The sequence below is a fragment of the Carcharodon carcharias genome, chromosome 30, assembly GCF_017639515.1.
Source record: "Carcharodon carcharias isolate sCarCar2 chromosome 30, sCarCar2.pri, whole genome shotgun sequence".
NCBI classification, from domain to species: Eukaryota; Metazoa; Chordata; class Chondrichthyes; order Lamniformes; family Lamnidae; genus Carcharodon; species Carcharodon carcharias.
The window spans coordinates 4873798-4887791 of NC_054496.1; the positions used below are offsets into that span (position 1 = coordinate 4873798).

The 13994-nt window shown below is 46.6% G+C and overlaps 2 protein-coding genes across 6 annotated transcripts in view; one reads left to right on the forward strand and one right to left on the reverse strand.

Annotated features, from left to right (window-relative positions):
* Positions 1–225: 225 nt before the first annotated feature.
* LOC121271363 (transmembrane protein 205-like) lies at positions 226–13935 on the reverse strand. 2 transcript variants are annotated; one of them, XM_041177326.1, is made up of 4 exons: positions 13804–13935; positions 4360–4478; positions 3123–3286; positions 226–703 (listed from the first exon to the last, which is right to left on the reverse strand). In XM_041177326.1, the coding sequence occupies exons 2-4, from the start codon at positions 4457–4459 to the stop codon at positions 401–403; spliced, it is 567 nt and encodes a 188-aa protein (XP_041033260.1). In that variant the 5' UTR covers positions 4460–4478; positions 13804–13935; the 3' UTR covers positions 226–400. The 2 variants fall into 2 exon arrangements, with proteins under 2 accessions (XP_041033260.1, XP_041033261.1); XM_041177327.1 differs by lacking the exon at positions 13804–13935 and adding an exon at positions 13343–13360.
* LOC121271361 (myosin-13-like) overlaps positions 9794–13994 on the forward strand; it is a 35222-nt gene continuing 31021 nt past the window's right edge. For 2 of the 4 annotated variants that reach the window (XM_041177317.1, XM_041177321.1), the window contains exon 1: positions 13644–13979. The gene's annotated coding sequence lies outside the window, so the exon portion shown is untranslated. Of the gene's footprint in view, positions 9813–13643; positions 13980–13994 lie in introns of those variants that run through there. The other 2 variants (XM_041177319.1, XM_041177320.1) reach the window with 2 other exon arrangements.

A 13994-nucleotide genomic window follows, 5' to 3' on the forward strand; every position in this document is an offset into this window, starting at 1 on the left:
GTTAATGTTCCCAAAAGAAGGCTGTAGTGTCAGGGACCTAACCATTTCACCAAGTGTGATTTAACACAATATCAACCTGGGTTTTGTGCTTGGACTCACACTGACAAGGAGCTGAAATGTCACAAACTCATCTCATGTAGCACCCTTCCAAAAGAGGCATAGGCTTGCAACCTTTGACCTGGCCTGGACCCCAGGGCTAGAGGACAATGAGGTAACCCAGTGGTCTTCAGAGTATAAAGCCTGCAGAAACTGGGCTGTTTCCTGTTGAAGAACAGTGATTGACATAATTAAAACACAATAATCAAATTGGAGATAACACACAGAGATTATGATGTCCAGAGTATTGCAAAATCCCTAAAGGAATATTTCAGCAGAGGCAGAGGAAGGTAACAGAGATTTTCTAGAAAGTCTTCAAATTGGCTGCAGTGTAGAACAGATTCAGTCCATTACAGATAACACAGATCAGGTTACACACCATGGAGAGGACATGGTACTTGACAAAGCGTTGGCTCAGTTTCTGATATTTAGGGTCCTTCTTCTTCAGCTTCTTGTAGAGTTCTTGGTTGGTTCCAAACCCCACCTCCTCCCCCAAGTGGTGTTCCTTCTCAATCTCGTGCATCTGAAACATGATCTCCGTTGTGGTTTCACCAAACCACTGGGCGTTGAGTGCAGAGAGGATCACGCAGACAAAAAATGATGTTATCTGAGAGAAAATAGGAATGGGTGGGAGTAAGATCAATTAAATTACTCTTGAATATCTCCAACCACAGTCAGTTTCCCTGGACTCACTTGTCTCCTGCGGAAGACAGCATGGACTCTTAGCCCAGGAAATCACCCCTGCTGCTTTTTGGCAGCTATAAGGGTTAATGACAGCGCCTCTACCACCATCATCAGAGATGCAAACACAGCTGGGACATCTCTGTGGCATTCTGCTGAGATTGGGAACTCTGTCATGTGAGTAGTCTGAACTATTTCTATCCAGGTGGTATCTTGCACCAGAGTTTCAACTCACTGACCCTTTTCCACAGACTCCATCTCCACCTTAGTTTATGTATCTCTCAGCAAATCCACTTTGTATTGTGTTCACTTCATTGCTAAAGTTAGTGAATTGCAGAAAATTCCCTCACCCCCCCCTCCCACCCCTCACCCTCCCCTCTCCATGCTAATTAGCTGATCGCACCCAGGGTAATGGGTGAGATCAGCTAGTGCATGAATCACAAAAGGCTAGTATACAGGTACAGCAGGTAGTTAGGAAAGCTAATAGAATGTTATCATTTATTGTGAGAGGAATTGTTTACAAAAGTAAGGAGGTTAGGCTTCAGTTGTACAGGGCACTGGTCAGACCACATCTGGAGTACTGTGTACAGTACTGGTCTCCTTATTTAAAGAAAGATGTAAATGCGTTAGAAGCAGTTCAGAGAAAATTTACTAGACCAATACCAGGAATGGGCGGGTTGTCTTATGAGGAAAGGCTGGATAGGGTAGGCTTGTATCCACTGGAATTTAGAAGAGTAAGAGGCGAATTAATTGAAACCTTTATGATCCTGAGGGGTCTTGACAAGGTGGATGTGAAGAGGATATTTCCCCTTGTGGGAGAATCTAGAACTAGGGGTCACTCAGTTAAAACAGAGATGAGAAATTTTTTCTCTTAGGTTTGTGAGTCTTTGGAACTTTCTTTCTGAAAAGACAATGGAAGCGGAGTCTTTGAATATTTTTAAGGCAGAGCCAGATAGAGTCTTGATTAACAAGGGGGTGAAAGGTTATCAGGACTAGGCAGGAATGTGGGGTTGAGGTTACGTTCAGATCAGCCATGATCTTATTGAATGACGGAGCAGGCTTGAGGGGCCAAGTGGCCTACTCCTGCTCCTAATTCGTATTTTTTTTTGTTATTCATTCATGGGATGAGGGCTTCACTGGCTGGGCCAGCATTTATAGCCCGCTCCTAATTCCCTTGAGAAGGTGGTGGTGAGCTACCTTCTTGAACCGCTGCAGTCCATGTGGTGTAGGTACACCCACAGTGCTGTTAGGGAGGGAGTTCCAGGATTTTGACCCAGCGACAGTGAAGGAACGGCGATATATTTCCAAGTCAGGCTGGTGAGTGGCTTGGAGGAGAACTTCCAGGTGGTGGTGTTCCCATCTCTCTGCTGCCCTTGTCCTTCTAGATGGTAGCGGTCATGGGTTTGGAAAGTGCTGTTGAAGAAGCCTTGGTGAATTCCTGCAGTGAATCTTGTAGATGGTACACACTGCTGCTACTGTGCGTCGGTGGTGGAGGGAGTGAATGTTTGTGGATGGGGTGCCAGTCAAGTGGGCTGCTTTGTCCTGGATGCTGTCAAGCTTCTTGAGTGCTGTGGGAGCTGCACTCACCCAGCTAAGTGGGGCATATTCCATCACATTCCTGACTTGTGCCTTGTAGATGGTGGACAGGCAGGAGGTGAGTTACTCGCTGCAGGATTCCTGTACTTTGACCTGGTCTTATAGCCACAGTATATATATGGCTAGTCCATTCGACATAGCTGTATGTTCATATGTATGTTCGTAGAACACTACAACTGACCTCAACATTCCTAGACTTGGGGGTAGGGAGGAATCATTTGGGAATCTCACTCCTGTTCACTACCTAGTGATTCCTGCTGGGAAGTGAACAAGTTTAACAAAGGAGGGTTACGTAAGTTGTGGTACAATCACTGTTGACTCGCACATGAGGAAAGGTCAGCAGACATAAAAACAAAAAACTACGGATGCTGGAAATTCAAAACAAAAACAGAAACAGAAATACCTGGAAAAACTCAGCAGGTCTGGCAGCATCTGCAGATCATATTTCACCCCTTTCCTAATTTTACTTAGTTCTGTTGAAGGGTCATGAGGACTCAAAACGTCAACTGTGCTCTTCTCCGCCGATGCTGCCAGACCTGCTGAGTTTTTCCAGGTGTTTCTGTTTCTGTTTTTGTTAAGGTCAGCAGACAGGTGGCTGTGGAATCCCACTGCAGCAATAGTCAAAAGCCTTTAGGAGAGCAGGAGAAGTAACTGGAAGTACAAACATAGTTATCTTTTAAGTTATTGGATACTGACTCTAGGTTACTGTACATGATCTCTATATTAGCTGTATGTTGTTGCTGAGTTACCTGAATGGCTTCATTGTTGTCGAGCAACTCGTGTGGATGATACAATGCATAAAGAGTCAGATTGAGGAATGAGCCTCCCAGGACAGAGTAAAAATAGTAAGGAAACAGGCTGCTTTGAACTAAGCCGAATGTATGTCTGTTAATACTGTTAATCAGAACAAAACCTGTGGAGAAAGAACAGTTTTGAAGCCTTTAAAATTCTGATTTTACCTCACGGACAAAGATACAAAGATTTAAAAAAAAATCTTCTTTACACAAAAAGTGATCAACACTTGGAGCACACTTCCAGCAGAAATATAGCAGTGAAAATCCTGAATCATTTAAATAACAACTGACTGCTGCAGGGGGGAGTATAGTATTTTTTCAGATGGGCTGAATAACCTTGATAATCTGAAATCATCTCGTAAGTCTCCCTCTGATCCCCCTTCCTGTGCTGTTAGGGTGTAATTGGTCTCCACTTGCTATGTGCTGAGACTAATTCAGCTGAGAACAGGGACTCTGGGGATGGGCAGTATATACTGGCCCAGCCAGCAACACCCACATGCCAAGAATGAATAAAAAGAGGTAAGAGTTTGGCACTGGAACCTGGGGAAACCATCAGCAACCACAAACCAAAGCCTGTGGGTTATTAAAATTCTTGCAAATGTTGCACATTCAGGTAGTGCTTTTATGTCAACATTCGATATTGAAACTATGTGTAAAGATTTACAACAGTAATTTTGTATGTAAGCAGTTGCTTGTAATAATGTTGTTGCAGATTCTGGCCAGCAGCAGACTCTACTTTGTAAAATCTTGTATAAACTAAAACCTAATATATTGCAACTACCCATGTAGCGTACGATTAAAAACCAACTTTGAGAAACATAGCCCACTCCCGGGCTATGTTGCTCTTTCTGTAGGATTCTGGTTTCTATATTCCCCCAGCTCCAGTTCACCATGCTGTTAGTGAGTTGCTAATTATCATGCTCATTATCTCGTATACCATTCTCAGCTGCTTCGAGGGCTTCAGGAGGGAGCAGAACTGGAGATCAACTCCAAAATTATTTAAAATGTTTTTTTTTAAAACAATCAAGAAAATATGCCATTAAAGAATAGCATTAAAATACTTCAATAAATAAAAAAATTGTCAATTTGTGAGAGATCTGTGATTAAATTGTTGATGGGAAGGATTGGAACACAATCTTTGAGAACTGTGACCTTATTAACTCTGTACTGCTGGCTCTCTCCTGCATCTTACCCGATATGAATGACACCCATATCTGCATGCCCCAGGAGGTAGACAATATAATCAGATGGGCCGATTTAACCAGGGTGGTAGGTTCTCCTTCTGTTGGCATTCTGTATTCTTGTCAGGCTCTGTTTTATTCAATAAAGAAAAATTAATGTATTTTCTTTATCCTAGTTTTCATCTCTCCGAAGATGTCAAATCTTGGTGAGGCACATTTCCTGGAACTGGCACCCCTCCACTACTGAGTCCAAGCGAAATGCTTTTTAAAACAAAAATAATTCTGTTTTTAATTGCAAAAGCAAAATCCTGCATATACTGGAAATCCGAAATAAAAACAGAAAATGCTGGAAAAGCTCAGCAGGTCTGGCAGCATCTGGGGAGAGAGAAACAGAGTTAAAGTTTCAGGTCTGTGACCCTTCATTAGAAAGGTCTCATCATCTCTCTCTACACATCTGGGTGCTATTTTTCATGTGTCTCGACTCAGTGGTGATACTCATGCCTGAGTCAGAAGGTTGTGGGTTCATACTCCACCCCAGAGACTTGACCCCACAATCTAGGCTGACACTCCCACAATAGAGGCACTGTCAGTCACTGCTTCACGTGAGGAAGCTTTTTGCTGTTCTGACACCTTGAGCCCGTGATCCAGTGAAGTATGTTGTTTTTGGCCATGCACTAAACTGTCATAGACATGATGGGCCGAAAGGCCTCCAGCTGCAGTAAATTTTCTTCGTTTCTATGTAAACTGAAATCACGTGAATCACATCTACCCTCCCCAGATGGATGTAAAAGATCCTGCGTCAGGATGTGAACAATTTTTTCCTCAGCCAGCATCATTAAAACTGATGAGCTTTTTAATCTGAAGCTCTTGGTGGGACATCGCTCTGTGAAAATTCACTGGCACAAATTTCAACATTTCAGTAATTCTGGTGCAGTAACAAAATCAAGAACAAACTGCTTTGTTGAGCAAATTAAGAAAAGGCTAATAAACAGCAAACGTTGTAATTCTGAAACAAATATTGAAACTGTTTAAAACACAGTGGTCAGCTAGTTTCTGTGGAGAAATGAAAAGATATTATAACATTTTGTGTGTGTCACATCATGACATAGTGAGTAGCACTCTTGCCTCAGTCAGCAGGTTGTGGGTTCAAATTCCACTCCAGAAATTTCAGCACAAAACGTCAGTTGATACTTCCAGTGTGGTACTTGTTGTGCGACGCACTGTCAGATTGTCAGTACTGAGGGAGCTCCGCACTGTCAGAGGGTCAGTACTGAGGGAGCTCTGCACTGACAGAGGGTCAGTACTGAGGGAGTGCTGCACTGTCAGAGGGTCAGTACTGAGGGAGCTCCACACTTGTCAGAGGGTCAGTGCCGAGGGAGGGCTGCACTGTTGGAGGGTCAGTACTGAGGGAGCGCCGCACTGTCAGAGGGTCAGTACTGAGGGAGCTCCGCACTGTCAAGAGGGTCAGTACTGAGGGAGGGCCGCACTGTCAGAGGGTCAGTACTGAAGGAGGGCCGCACTGTCAGAGGGTCAGTACTGAGGGAGCTCCGCACTGTCAGAGGGTCAGTACTGAGGGTATGCCGCAATGTCGGAGAGTCAGTACTGAGGGTATGCTGCACTGTTGGAGGGTCAGTACTGAGGGTATGCTGCACTGTTGGAAGGTCAGTACTGAGGGTATGCTGCACTGTCGGAGAGTCAGTACTGAGGGAGTGCTGCACTGTCAGAGGGTCAGTACTGAGGGAGTGCTGCACTGTCAGAGGGTCAGTACTGAGGGAGTGCTGCACTGTCGGAGAGTCAGTACTGAGGGAGTGCTGCACTGTCAGAGGGTCAGTACTGAGGGAGTGCTGCACTGTCAGAGGGTCAGTACTGAGGGAGTGCTGCACTGTCAGAGGGTCAGTACTGAGGGAGTGCCACACTGTCAGAGGGTCAGTACTGAAGGAGTGCTGCACTGTCAGAGGGTCAGTACTGAGGGAGTGCTGCACTGTCAGAGGGTCAGTATTGAGGGAGTGCTGCACTGTCAAGAGGGTCAGTACTGAGGGAGTGCCGCACTGTCAGAGGGTCAGTACTGAGGGAGTGCCGCACTGTCAGAGGGTCAGTACTGAGGGAGTGCTACACTGTCAGAGGGTCAGTACTGAGGGAGCGCTGCACTGTCAGAGAGTCAGTACTGAGGGAGCGCTGCACTGTCAGAGGGTCAGTACTGAGGGAGCTCCGCACTGTCAAGAGGGTCAGTACTGAGGGAGTGCCGCACTGTCAGAGGGTCAGTACTGAGGGAGTGCCGCACTGTCAGAGGGTCAGTACTGAGGGAGTGCTACACTGTCAGAGGGTCAGTACTGAGGGAGTGCCGCACTGTCAGAGGGTCAGTACTGAGGGAGTGCCGCACTGTCAGAGGGTCTGTACTGAGGGAGCGCCGCACTGTCAGAGGGTCAGTACTGAGGGAGCGCCGCACTGTCAGAGGGTCAGTACTGAAGGAGTGCCACACTGTCAGAGGGTCTGTACTGAAGGAGTGCTGCACTGTTGGAGGGTCAGTACTGAGGGGATGCCGCACTGTCGGAGAGTCAGTACTGAGGGTATGCTGCACTGTTGGAAGGTCAGTACTGAGGGTATGCTGCACTGTCGGAGAGTCAGTACTGAGGGTATGCTGCACTGTTGGAAGGTCAGTACTGAGGGTATGCTGCACTGTTGGAGGGTCAGTACTGAGGAAGTGCTGCACTGTTGGAGGGTCAGTACTGAGGGTATGCTGCACTGTCGGAGAGTCAGTACTGAGGGGATGCCGCACTGTCGGAGAGTCAGTACTGAGGGTATGCTGCACTGTTGGAAGGTCAGTACTGAGGGTATGCTGCACTGTTGGAGGGTCAGTACTGAGGGTATGCTGCACTGTTGGAGGGTCAGTACTGAGGGAGCTCCGCACTGTCGGAGAGTCAGTACTAAGGGGATGCCGCAATGTTGGAGAGTCAGTACTGAGGGTATGCCGCACTGTTGGAGGGTCAGTACTGAGGGTATGCTGCACTGTTGGAGGGTCAGTACTGAGGGTATGCTGCACTGTCAGAGGGTCATTACTGAGGGTATGCTGCACTGTCAGAGGGTCATTACTGAGGGTATGCTGCACTGTCAGAGGGTCAGTACTGAGGGTATGCTGCACTGTCGGAGAGTCAGTACTGAGGGAGTGCCACACTGTTGGAAGGTCAGTACTGAGGGGACGCCGCAATGTCGGAGAGTCAGTACTGAGGGTATGCTGCACTGTTGGAGGGTCAGTACTGAGGGTATGCTGCACTGTCAGAGGGTCAGTACTGAGGGTATGCTGCACTGTCGGAGAGTCAGTACTGAGGGAGTGCCACACTGTTGGAAGGTCAGTACTGAGGGGACGCCGCAATGTCGGAGAGTCAGTACTGAGGGAGTGCCGCACTGTCGGAGGGTCAGTACTGAGGGTATGCTGCACTGTCAGAGGGTCATTACTGAGGGTATGCTGCACTGTCGGAGGGTCAGTACTGAGGGTATGCTGCACTGTTGGAGGGTCAGTACTGAGGGTATGCTGCACTGTCGGATGTACTGACTTTCAGATGAGATAATAAACTGAAGCCCCTTCTGCCCTCTCATACGGATGTAAAAGATACCATGGTAATATTTTGTGAAACAGCAGGTGACTTTCCCCAGTGTCCAGGATAATAGTTATCCCCGAATGTATATCACAGCAACAGATTATCTGGTAATTATCACACTTCTGTTTTTGGGAGCTTGCTGTGTGTAAATTGGCTGTCACATGTCCTACATTACAAAGTGAATACACTTAACAAAAGTATTTAATGGACTGTAAAGCACTTTGGGTCATTCTGAGCTCCTGACAGGCTTTATATAAATGCAAGCCTTTCTTTCTTTATTATAAACTTTTTGTTTAAGATGAACCATATCCCAGGAACTGACTGTAAAATATTAAGAAAAAGAGACTGACTTTTTAAGAACAGAAATAAGGCACCGATGAAGGATTCCATGTGAAACATAAGAACATGGGAAATAGGAGGAGTAGGCTATACAGCCACTCAAGCCTGTTCTGCATTCAATGAATTCATGGCTGATCTGTGAACTCAACTATACTTCTGTGTCCTATTTTTCTTTATTCTTTCATGGGATGCAAGTGTCGCTAGCAAGGCCAGCATTTGTTGCCCATCCCTAATTGCCCTTGAACTGAGTGGCTTGCTGGGCCATTTCAGAGGCGGTTAAGAGTCAACCACATTGCTGTGGGTCTGGAGTCTCATGCAGACCAAACCGGGTAAGGATGGCAGATTTCCTTCCCTAAAGGGCATTAGTGAACCAGATGGGTTTTCACAACAATCGACAATGGTTTCATGGTCACCATTACTGAGACTAACTTTTCAATTAAATTTAAATTCCACTGGCTGGTGGATTTGAACTGGTGTTCCCCAGAGCATTACCCTGGGCCTCTGGATTACGAGTCCAGTAACATTACCACTACACCACCTTCTCCTCCCATCCTGTATCATTGGTTCCCTTTGTGCCCACAAATTTATCAATCTCTGCCTTGAATAAACTCAGTAATTATCCACATCCCTCTGGGGTAATGAAATCAAAAGATTGACAACTTCTTCATTCCCAGTCCAAAAGGGCCGATCCCTTACTCTGAAACTATGACCCCTACTTTTTGACTCCACAGTCAAGAGGAAACAATAACTCATGCTTTTCCTTTCAACCTGCTGTCCAGTTCTTATTTAAGGGGCTATTGGCTTGCCTTGTGAAAAGTGGCCTTGCCCACACTGCAGAAATGCTTCTCTTGACTGCACTGTGTACTTATCCCCTCCTATTGTGACATTTACATTCAAAACTGTGAGCAAACATGAAAGGGAGATACATATAACAAGTGCCAAGAGTTATTAGGTAACACTGACTATACACCCACCCCCTTCTCTGGGGGTACTGACTCATCAAATGGCTGCTCTATTCAGAGACTGAACAGTAATTCCTACGAGAAGGCATCTGGCATGTGTATGGCACAGTCAGCCTGCTACATACACATGGAGCCCTCTGTCCCTCCCACAAGAAACAATGGCAGTGATTATTAAAGATGGTCAATCTACATCATCAATCTCACCATTATTGACATCACAGCCAGCTCTGCATCAGCAGCTACTGAATCTACACAATTGTCGAGGTGGGGGTGAGAGTTGGGGATTACAGAAACTGCTACTGACTTTGTGTAGTGACTCTGCGCTGTGTTCAGTGTGGCAATGCCTTCTACAATCTAAGGGAGCAGGACTGTTCACAGTGCTGCCTGACCACAGCCCTGTACTATCTTATCTCTACTTCCTCTGATTTCTGCTGAGCTGCTTTGACTGTAAACTCAATATTCTGTTATAAAAACAAAAAACTGCGGATGCTGGAAGGGTCATGAGGACTCGAAACATCAACTGTGCTCTTCTCCGCCGATGCTGCCAGACCTGCTGAGTTTTTCCAGGTATCGATATTCTGTTAGCAGTTCTGATAACAGGTCATCAATATGAAATGTTAACTCTATTTCTCTGTATGGTTGCTGCCTGACCTGCAGTCTGTTTTGATTTCAGATGTCCAGCTTCCACAGTATTTAACTTTATCGACTGATAGACCAGATTGGCAAGTTTTTTGCTGTGTCCATCACTAACAATGCAAGCTCTCTATAGGTTAGATATTATTAGCATTAAGATATTACAGATAGAGGTTTGTGTCACAGATTAGTCTGGACGTTTTATTGTTTAGAGTCAGTGATGAGTGGTGAATGTTGGACGGGTCAGTGTAGGGGAGGGGCCAGTGTGGGAGAGGGGTTGGGTTGGGAGAGGGGTCAGTGAGAGGGAGGGGTCGAAGTGGGGGGTCTGTGTGTGTAGAAGGGGTCGGTGTGGCGGAGAGATTGTTGTGGCGGAGGGATCGGTGTGAGGGGAGGGGCCAGTGTGAGGAGGGGTCAGAGTGGGAGAGGGGTCAGTGAGAGGGAGGGGTCGAAGTGGAGGGGTCTGAGTGTGTGTGGGAGGGGTTGGTGTGACAAGGGGGTCAGTGTGAGGGGTCAGTTGGAGTTGTTGGTCTGAAGGGAGGGGTCAGTGCGCAGGAAAGGGTCAGTGTGAGAGTTGTCAGTGTGGGGGAGGGGTCGGTGTGAGGGGGAGGGGTCAGTATGGGGAAGGGGTCAGTGAGGGGAGGGGTATGAGTGGGGGGGGTCAGTGCGTGGAAGCGGTACGAATGGGAGAGGGGACAGTGTGTGGTAGGGGTCAGGTTCAATGGGGCATGGTCAGGTCAGAAGGAGGCGTGGTCAGGTCAGAAGGAGGCGTGGTCAGGTCAGAAGGAGGCGTGGTCAGGTCAGAAGGAGGCGTGGTCAGGTCAGAAGGGGCAGGGTCAGTTCAGATGTCTCAGAGCGGCTACTGGACATTCTGAAGGGGGAGGGTGAACAGCCAGTGGTCGTGGTACACATTGGTACAAACAACATAGGTAAAAAAAGGGATGAGGTCCGAAAAGCAGAGTATAGGGAGTTAGGAAGTAAGTTGAAAAGTAGGACCTCAAAGGTAGTGATCTCAGGATTACTACCAGTGCCACGTGCTAGTCAGAGGAGAAATAGCAGGAAATATCAGATGAATATGTGGAAGGAGTCAAAGGAAGGGGAATCAAGGGCAAGAACAAAAGACAGAAAGGGGAATAAGAAAAGTGATAGGCAGAGAAATCAAGGGCAAGAATCAAACAGAGCCTCAGTGAAAAATAGTGGGAATGGCACAAGTAATGTTAAAAAGACAAGCCTTAGGACTTTGTACCTTAACGCGAGGAGCATTCGCAATAAAGTGGATGAAGGACAGACAAAAAGGAAAAGGCGGTGGAGTTGCATTGCTGGTTAAAGAGGAAATTAACGCAACAGTGAGGAAAGATATTAGCTCCGACGATGTGGAATCTGTATGGGTAGAGCTGAGAAACACCAAGGGGCAACAAACGTTAGTGGGGGTTGTATATAGACCCCCCAAACTGTAGTGGTGATGTTGGGAATGGCATTAAACAGGAAATTAGAGATGCATGCAGTAAAGGAACATCTGGAATTATGGGTGACTTTAATCTGCATATAGATTGGGCAAATCAAATTAGTAACAATACTGTAGAGGAGGAATTCCTGGAGTGTATACGGGATGGTTTTCTGGACTAATACATTGTGGAACCAACCAGAGAATAGGCCATCCTAGACTGGTATTCTGTAATGAGAAAGGAATAATTGGCAATCTAGTTGTGTGAGGCCCGTTGGGGATGAGCGACCATAATATGATAGAATTCTTCATCAAGATGGAGAGTGACGTAGTTGATTCTGAGACTAGGGTCCTGAATCTTAATAAAGGAAACTACATTGGTATGAGACACGAGTTGGTTATGATAGATTGGGAAACGTTACTTAAAGGGATGACGGTGGATAGGCAATGGCAAACGTTCGAAGAGTACATGGGTGAACTGCAACAATTGTTTATTCCTGTCTGGCACAAAAGTAAAACAGGAAAGGTGGCCAAACCATGGCTTACAAGGGAACTTAGAGATAATATTAGATCCAAGGAAGAGGCATACAAATTGGCCAGAAAAAACAACAGACCTGAGGATTGGGAGCAGTTTAGAATTCAACAAAGGAGGACCAAGGGATTCATTAAGAGGAAAATAGAGTACGAGAGTTAGCTTGTGGGGAACATAAAAACTGACTGTAAAAGTTTCTATAGGTATGTGAAGAGAAAAAGATTGGTGAAGACAAATGTAGGTCCCTTACAGTCAGAAACAGAGGAATTTATAATGGGGAACAAAGAAATGGCTGACCAACTAAATACATACTTTGGTTCTGTCTTCACAAAGGAGGACACAAATAACATACCCGAAATGTTGGGGAACACAGGGTTTAATGAGAGGGAGGAACTGAAAGAAATCAGTATTAGTAGAGAAATGGTGTTGGAGAAATTGATGGGATTGAAGACCCAGGGCCTGATAATCTACATCCCAGAGTACTTAAGGAAGTGGCCCTAGAAATAGTGGATGCATTGGTGGTCATCTTCCGAGATTCTATAGAGTCTGGAACAGTTCCTACAGATTGGAGGGTAGCTAATGTAACCCCACTATTTCAAAAGGGAGGTAGAGAGAAAACAGGGAATTATAGAGCAGTCAGCCTGATGTCAGGAGTGGGGAAAATTCTAGAGTCCATTATAAAAGATTTAATAGCTGAGCACTTGGAAAACAGTGGTAGAATCGGACAGAGTCAGCATGGATTTACGAAAGGGAAATCATGACAAATCTATTGGAATTTTTCCAGAATGTAACTAGTAGAGTTGATGAGGGGGAGCCAGTGGATGTGGTTTATTTGGACTTTCGGAAGGCTTTCGACAAAGTCCCACATAAGAGATTAGCGTGTAAAATTAAAGCGCATGGGATTGGAGGTTGTGTATTGAGATGGATAGAAAACTGGTTGGCAGACAGGAACCAAAGAGTTGGAATAAATGTTTTTTTTTCCCCGAACGGCAGGCAGTGACTAGTGGGGTACCGCAGGGATCGGTGCTGGGACCCCAGCTATTCACAATGTATATTAATGATTTAGATGAGGGAACTAAATGTAATATCTCCAGATTAGCAGTTGACAACAAAGCTGGGTGGGAGGGTGAGCTGTGAGGAGGATGCAGAGATGCTTCAGTGTGATTTGGACAAGCTGCGTGAGTGGGCCAATGCATGGCGGATGCAGTATAACGTGGATAAATGTGAGGTTATCCACTTTGGTAGCAAAAAACAGGAAGGCAGATTATGATCTGAATGGCTATAAATTGAGAGAGGGGAATGTGCAATGAGACCTGGGTGTCCTCGTACACCAATCGCTGAAGGTAAGCATGCAGGTGCAGCAGGCGGTCAAGAAGGCAAATGCTATGTTGGCCTTCATAGCCAGAGGATTCGAGTACAGGAGCAGGGATGTCTTGCTGCAATTATACCGGGCCTTGGTGAGACCACACCTGGAATATTGTGTCTCCTTACCTGTGGAAGGATGTTCTTGCTAGAGAGGGAGTGCAGCGAAGGTTTACCAGACTGATTCCTGGGATGGCGGGACTGACATGTGAGGAGAGATTGAGTCGATTGGGATTATATTCGCTGGAGTTCAGAGGAAATGGTGGGGTGGGGTGGGGGGGGGGGGGGAAGAAGCAGGCTCGAAGGGCCGAATGGCCTCCTCCTGCTCCTGGTTTCTATGGAAGGGGCGGGGTCAGGTGGCAGTTTTTTTTTAAAAAAAAAGCGGCCGTTTGTCACGTGCCGCGGTCTCGCGCTGTAAGGGTGACGAAAGGTTTACTGGGAGCTCGACGGGACACTGGCGTTTTTTAAATGGGTTTCGAGTGAGTTCGCGTTATTTTCAGGCAACAAATCACACTCGCCCGGAGCCCGGAGCCCGGAGCTCGGAGCTCGGAGCTCTCCCCCTCGGCGGTCTGACAGCTCCTGTCACTCACCTGCTGCGCGCCTCAGCCGCCTCCTAACCTGCTGCCCCAGATTTGACAGGAAAGGCCTTCAGAAAAGCAGCGGCATCGCTGTGATTGACGTGGACCACGCCCGGTGCTTCCCAGCAATGGAACCAATCACAGCCAGACAGGCGGGGCCACAAGGGTACTCCCGCCTTCAAGCTTGGGTGAGTGACAGCCCC

What these genes read in the sequence shown, in the direction of transcription:
- LOC121271363 (XM_041177326.1), bottom strand. Translation starts at nt 4,459, where the DNA reads ATGCCAACAGAAGGAGAACCTACCACCCTGGTTAAATCGGCCCATCTG. An exon ending in ATGGGTGTCATTCATATCGG is followed by an intron (nt 3,287 to 4,359) that starts GTAAGATGCAGG and finishes CTTTCTCCACAG; the next exon opens with GTTTTGTTCTGATTAACAGT. An exon ending in ACAACAATGAAGCCATTCAG is followed by an intron (nt 704 to 3,122) that starts GTAACTCAGCAA and finishes ATTTTCTCTCAG; the next exon opens with ATAACATCATTTTTTGTCTG.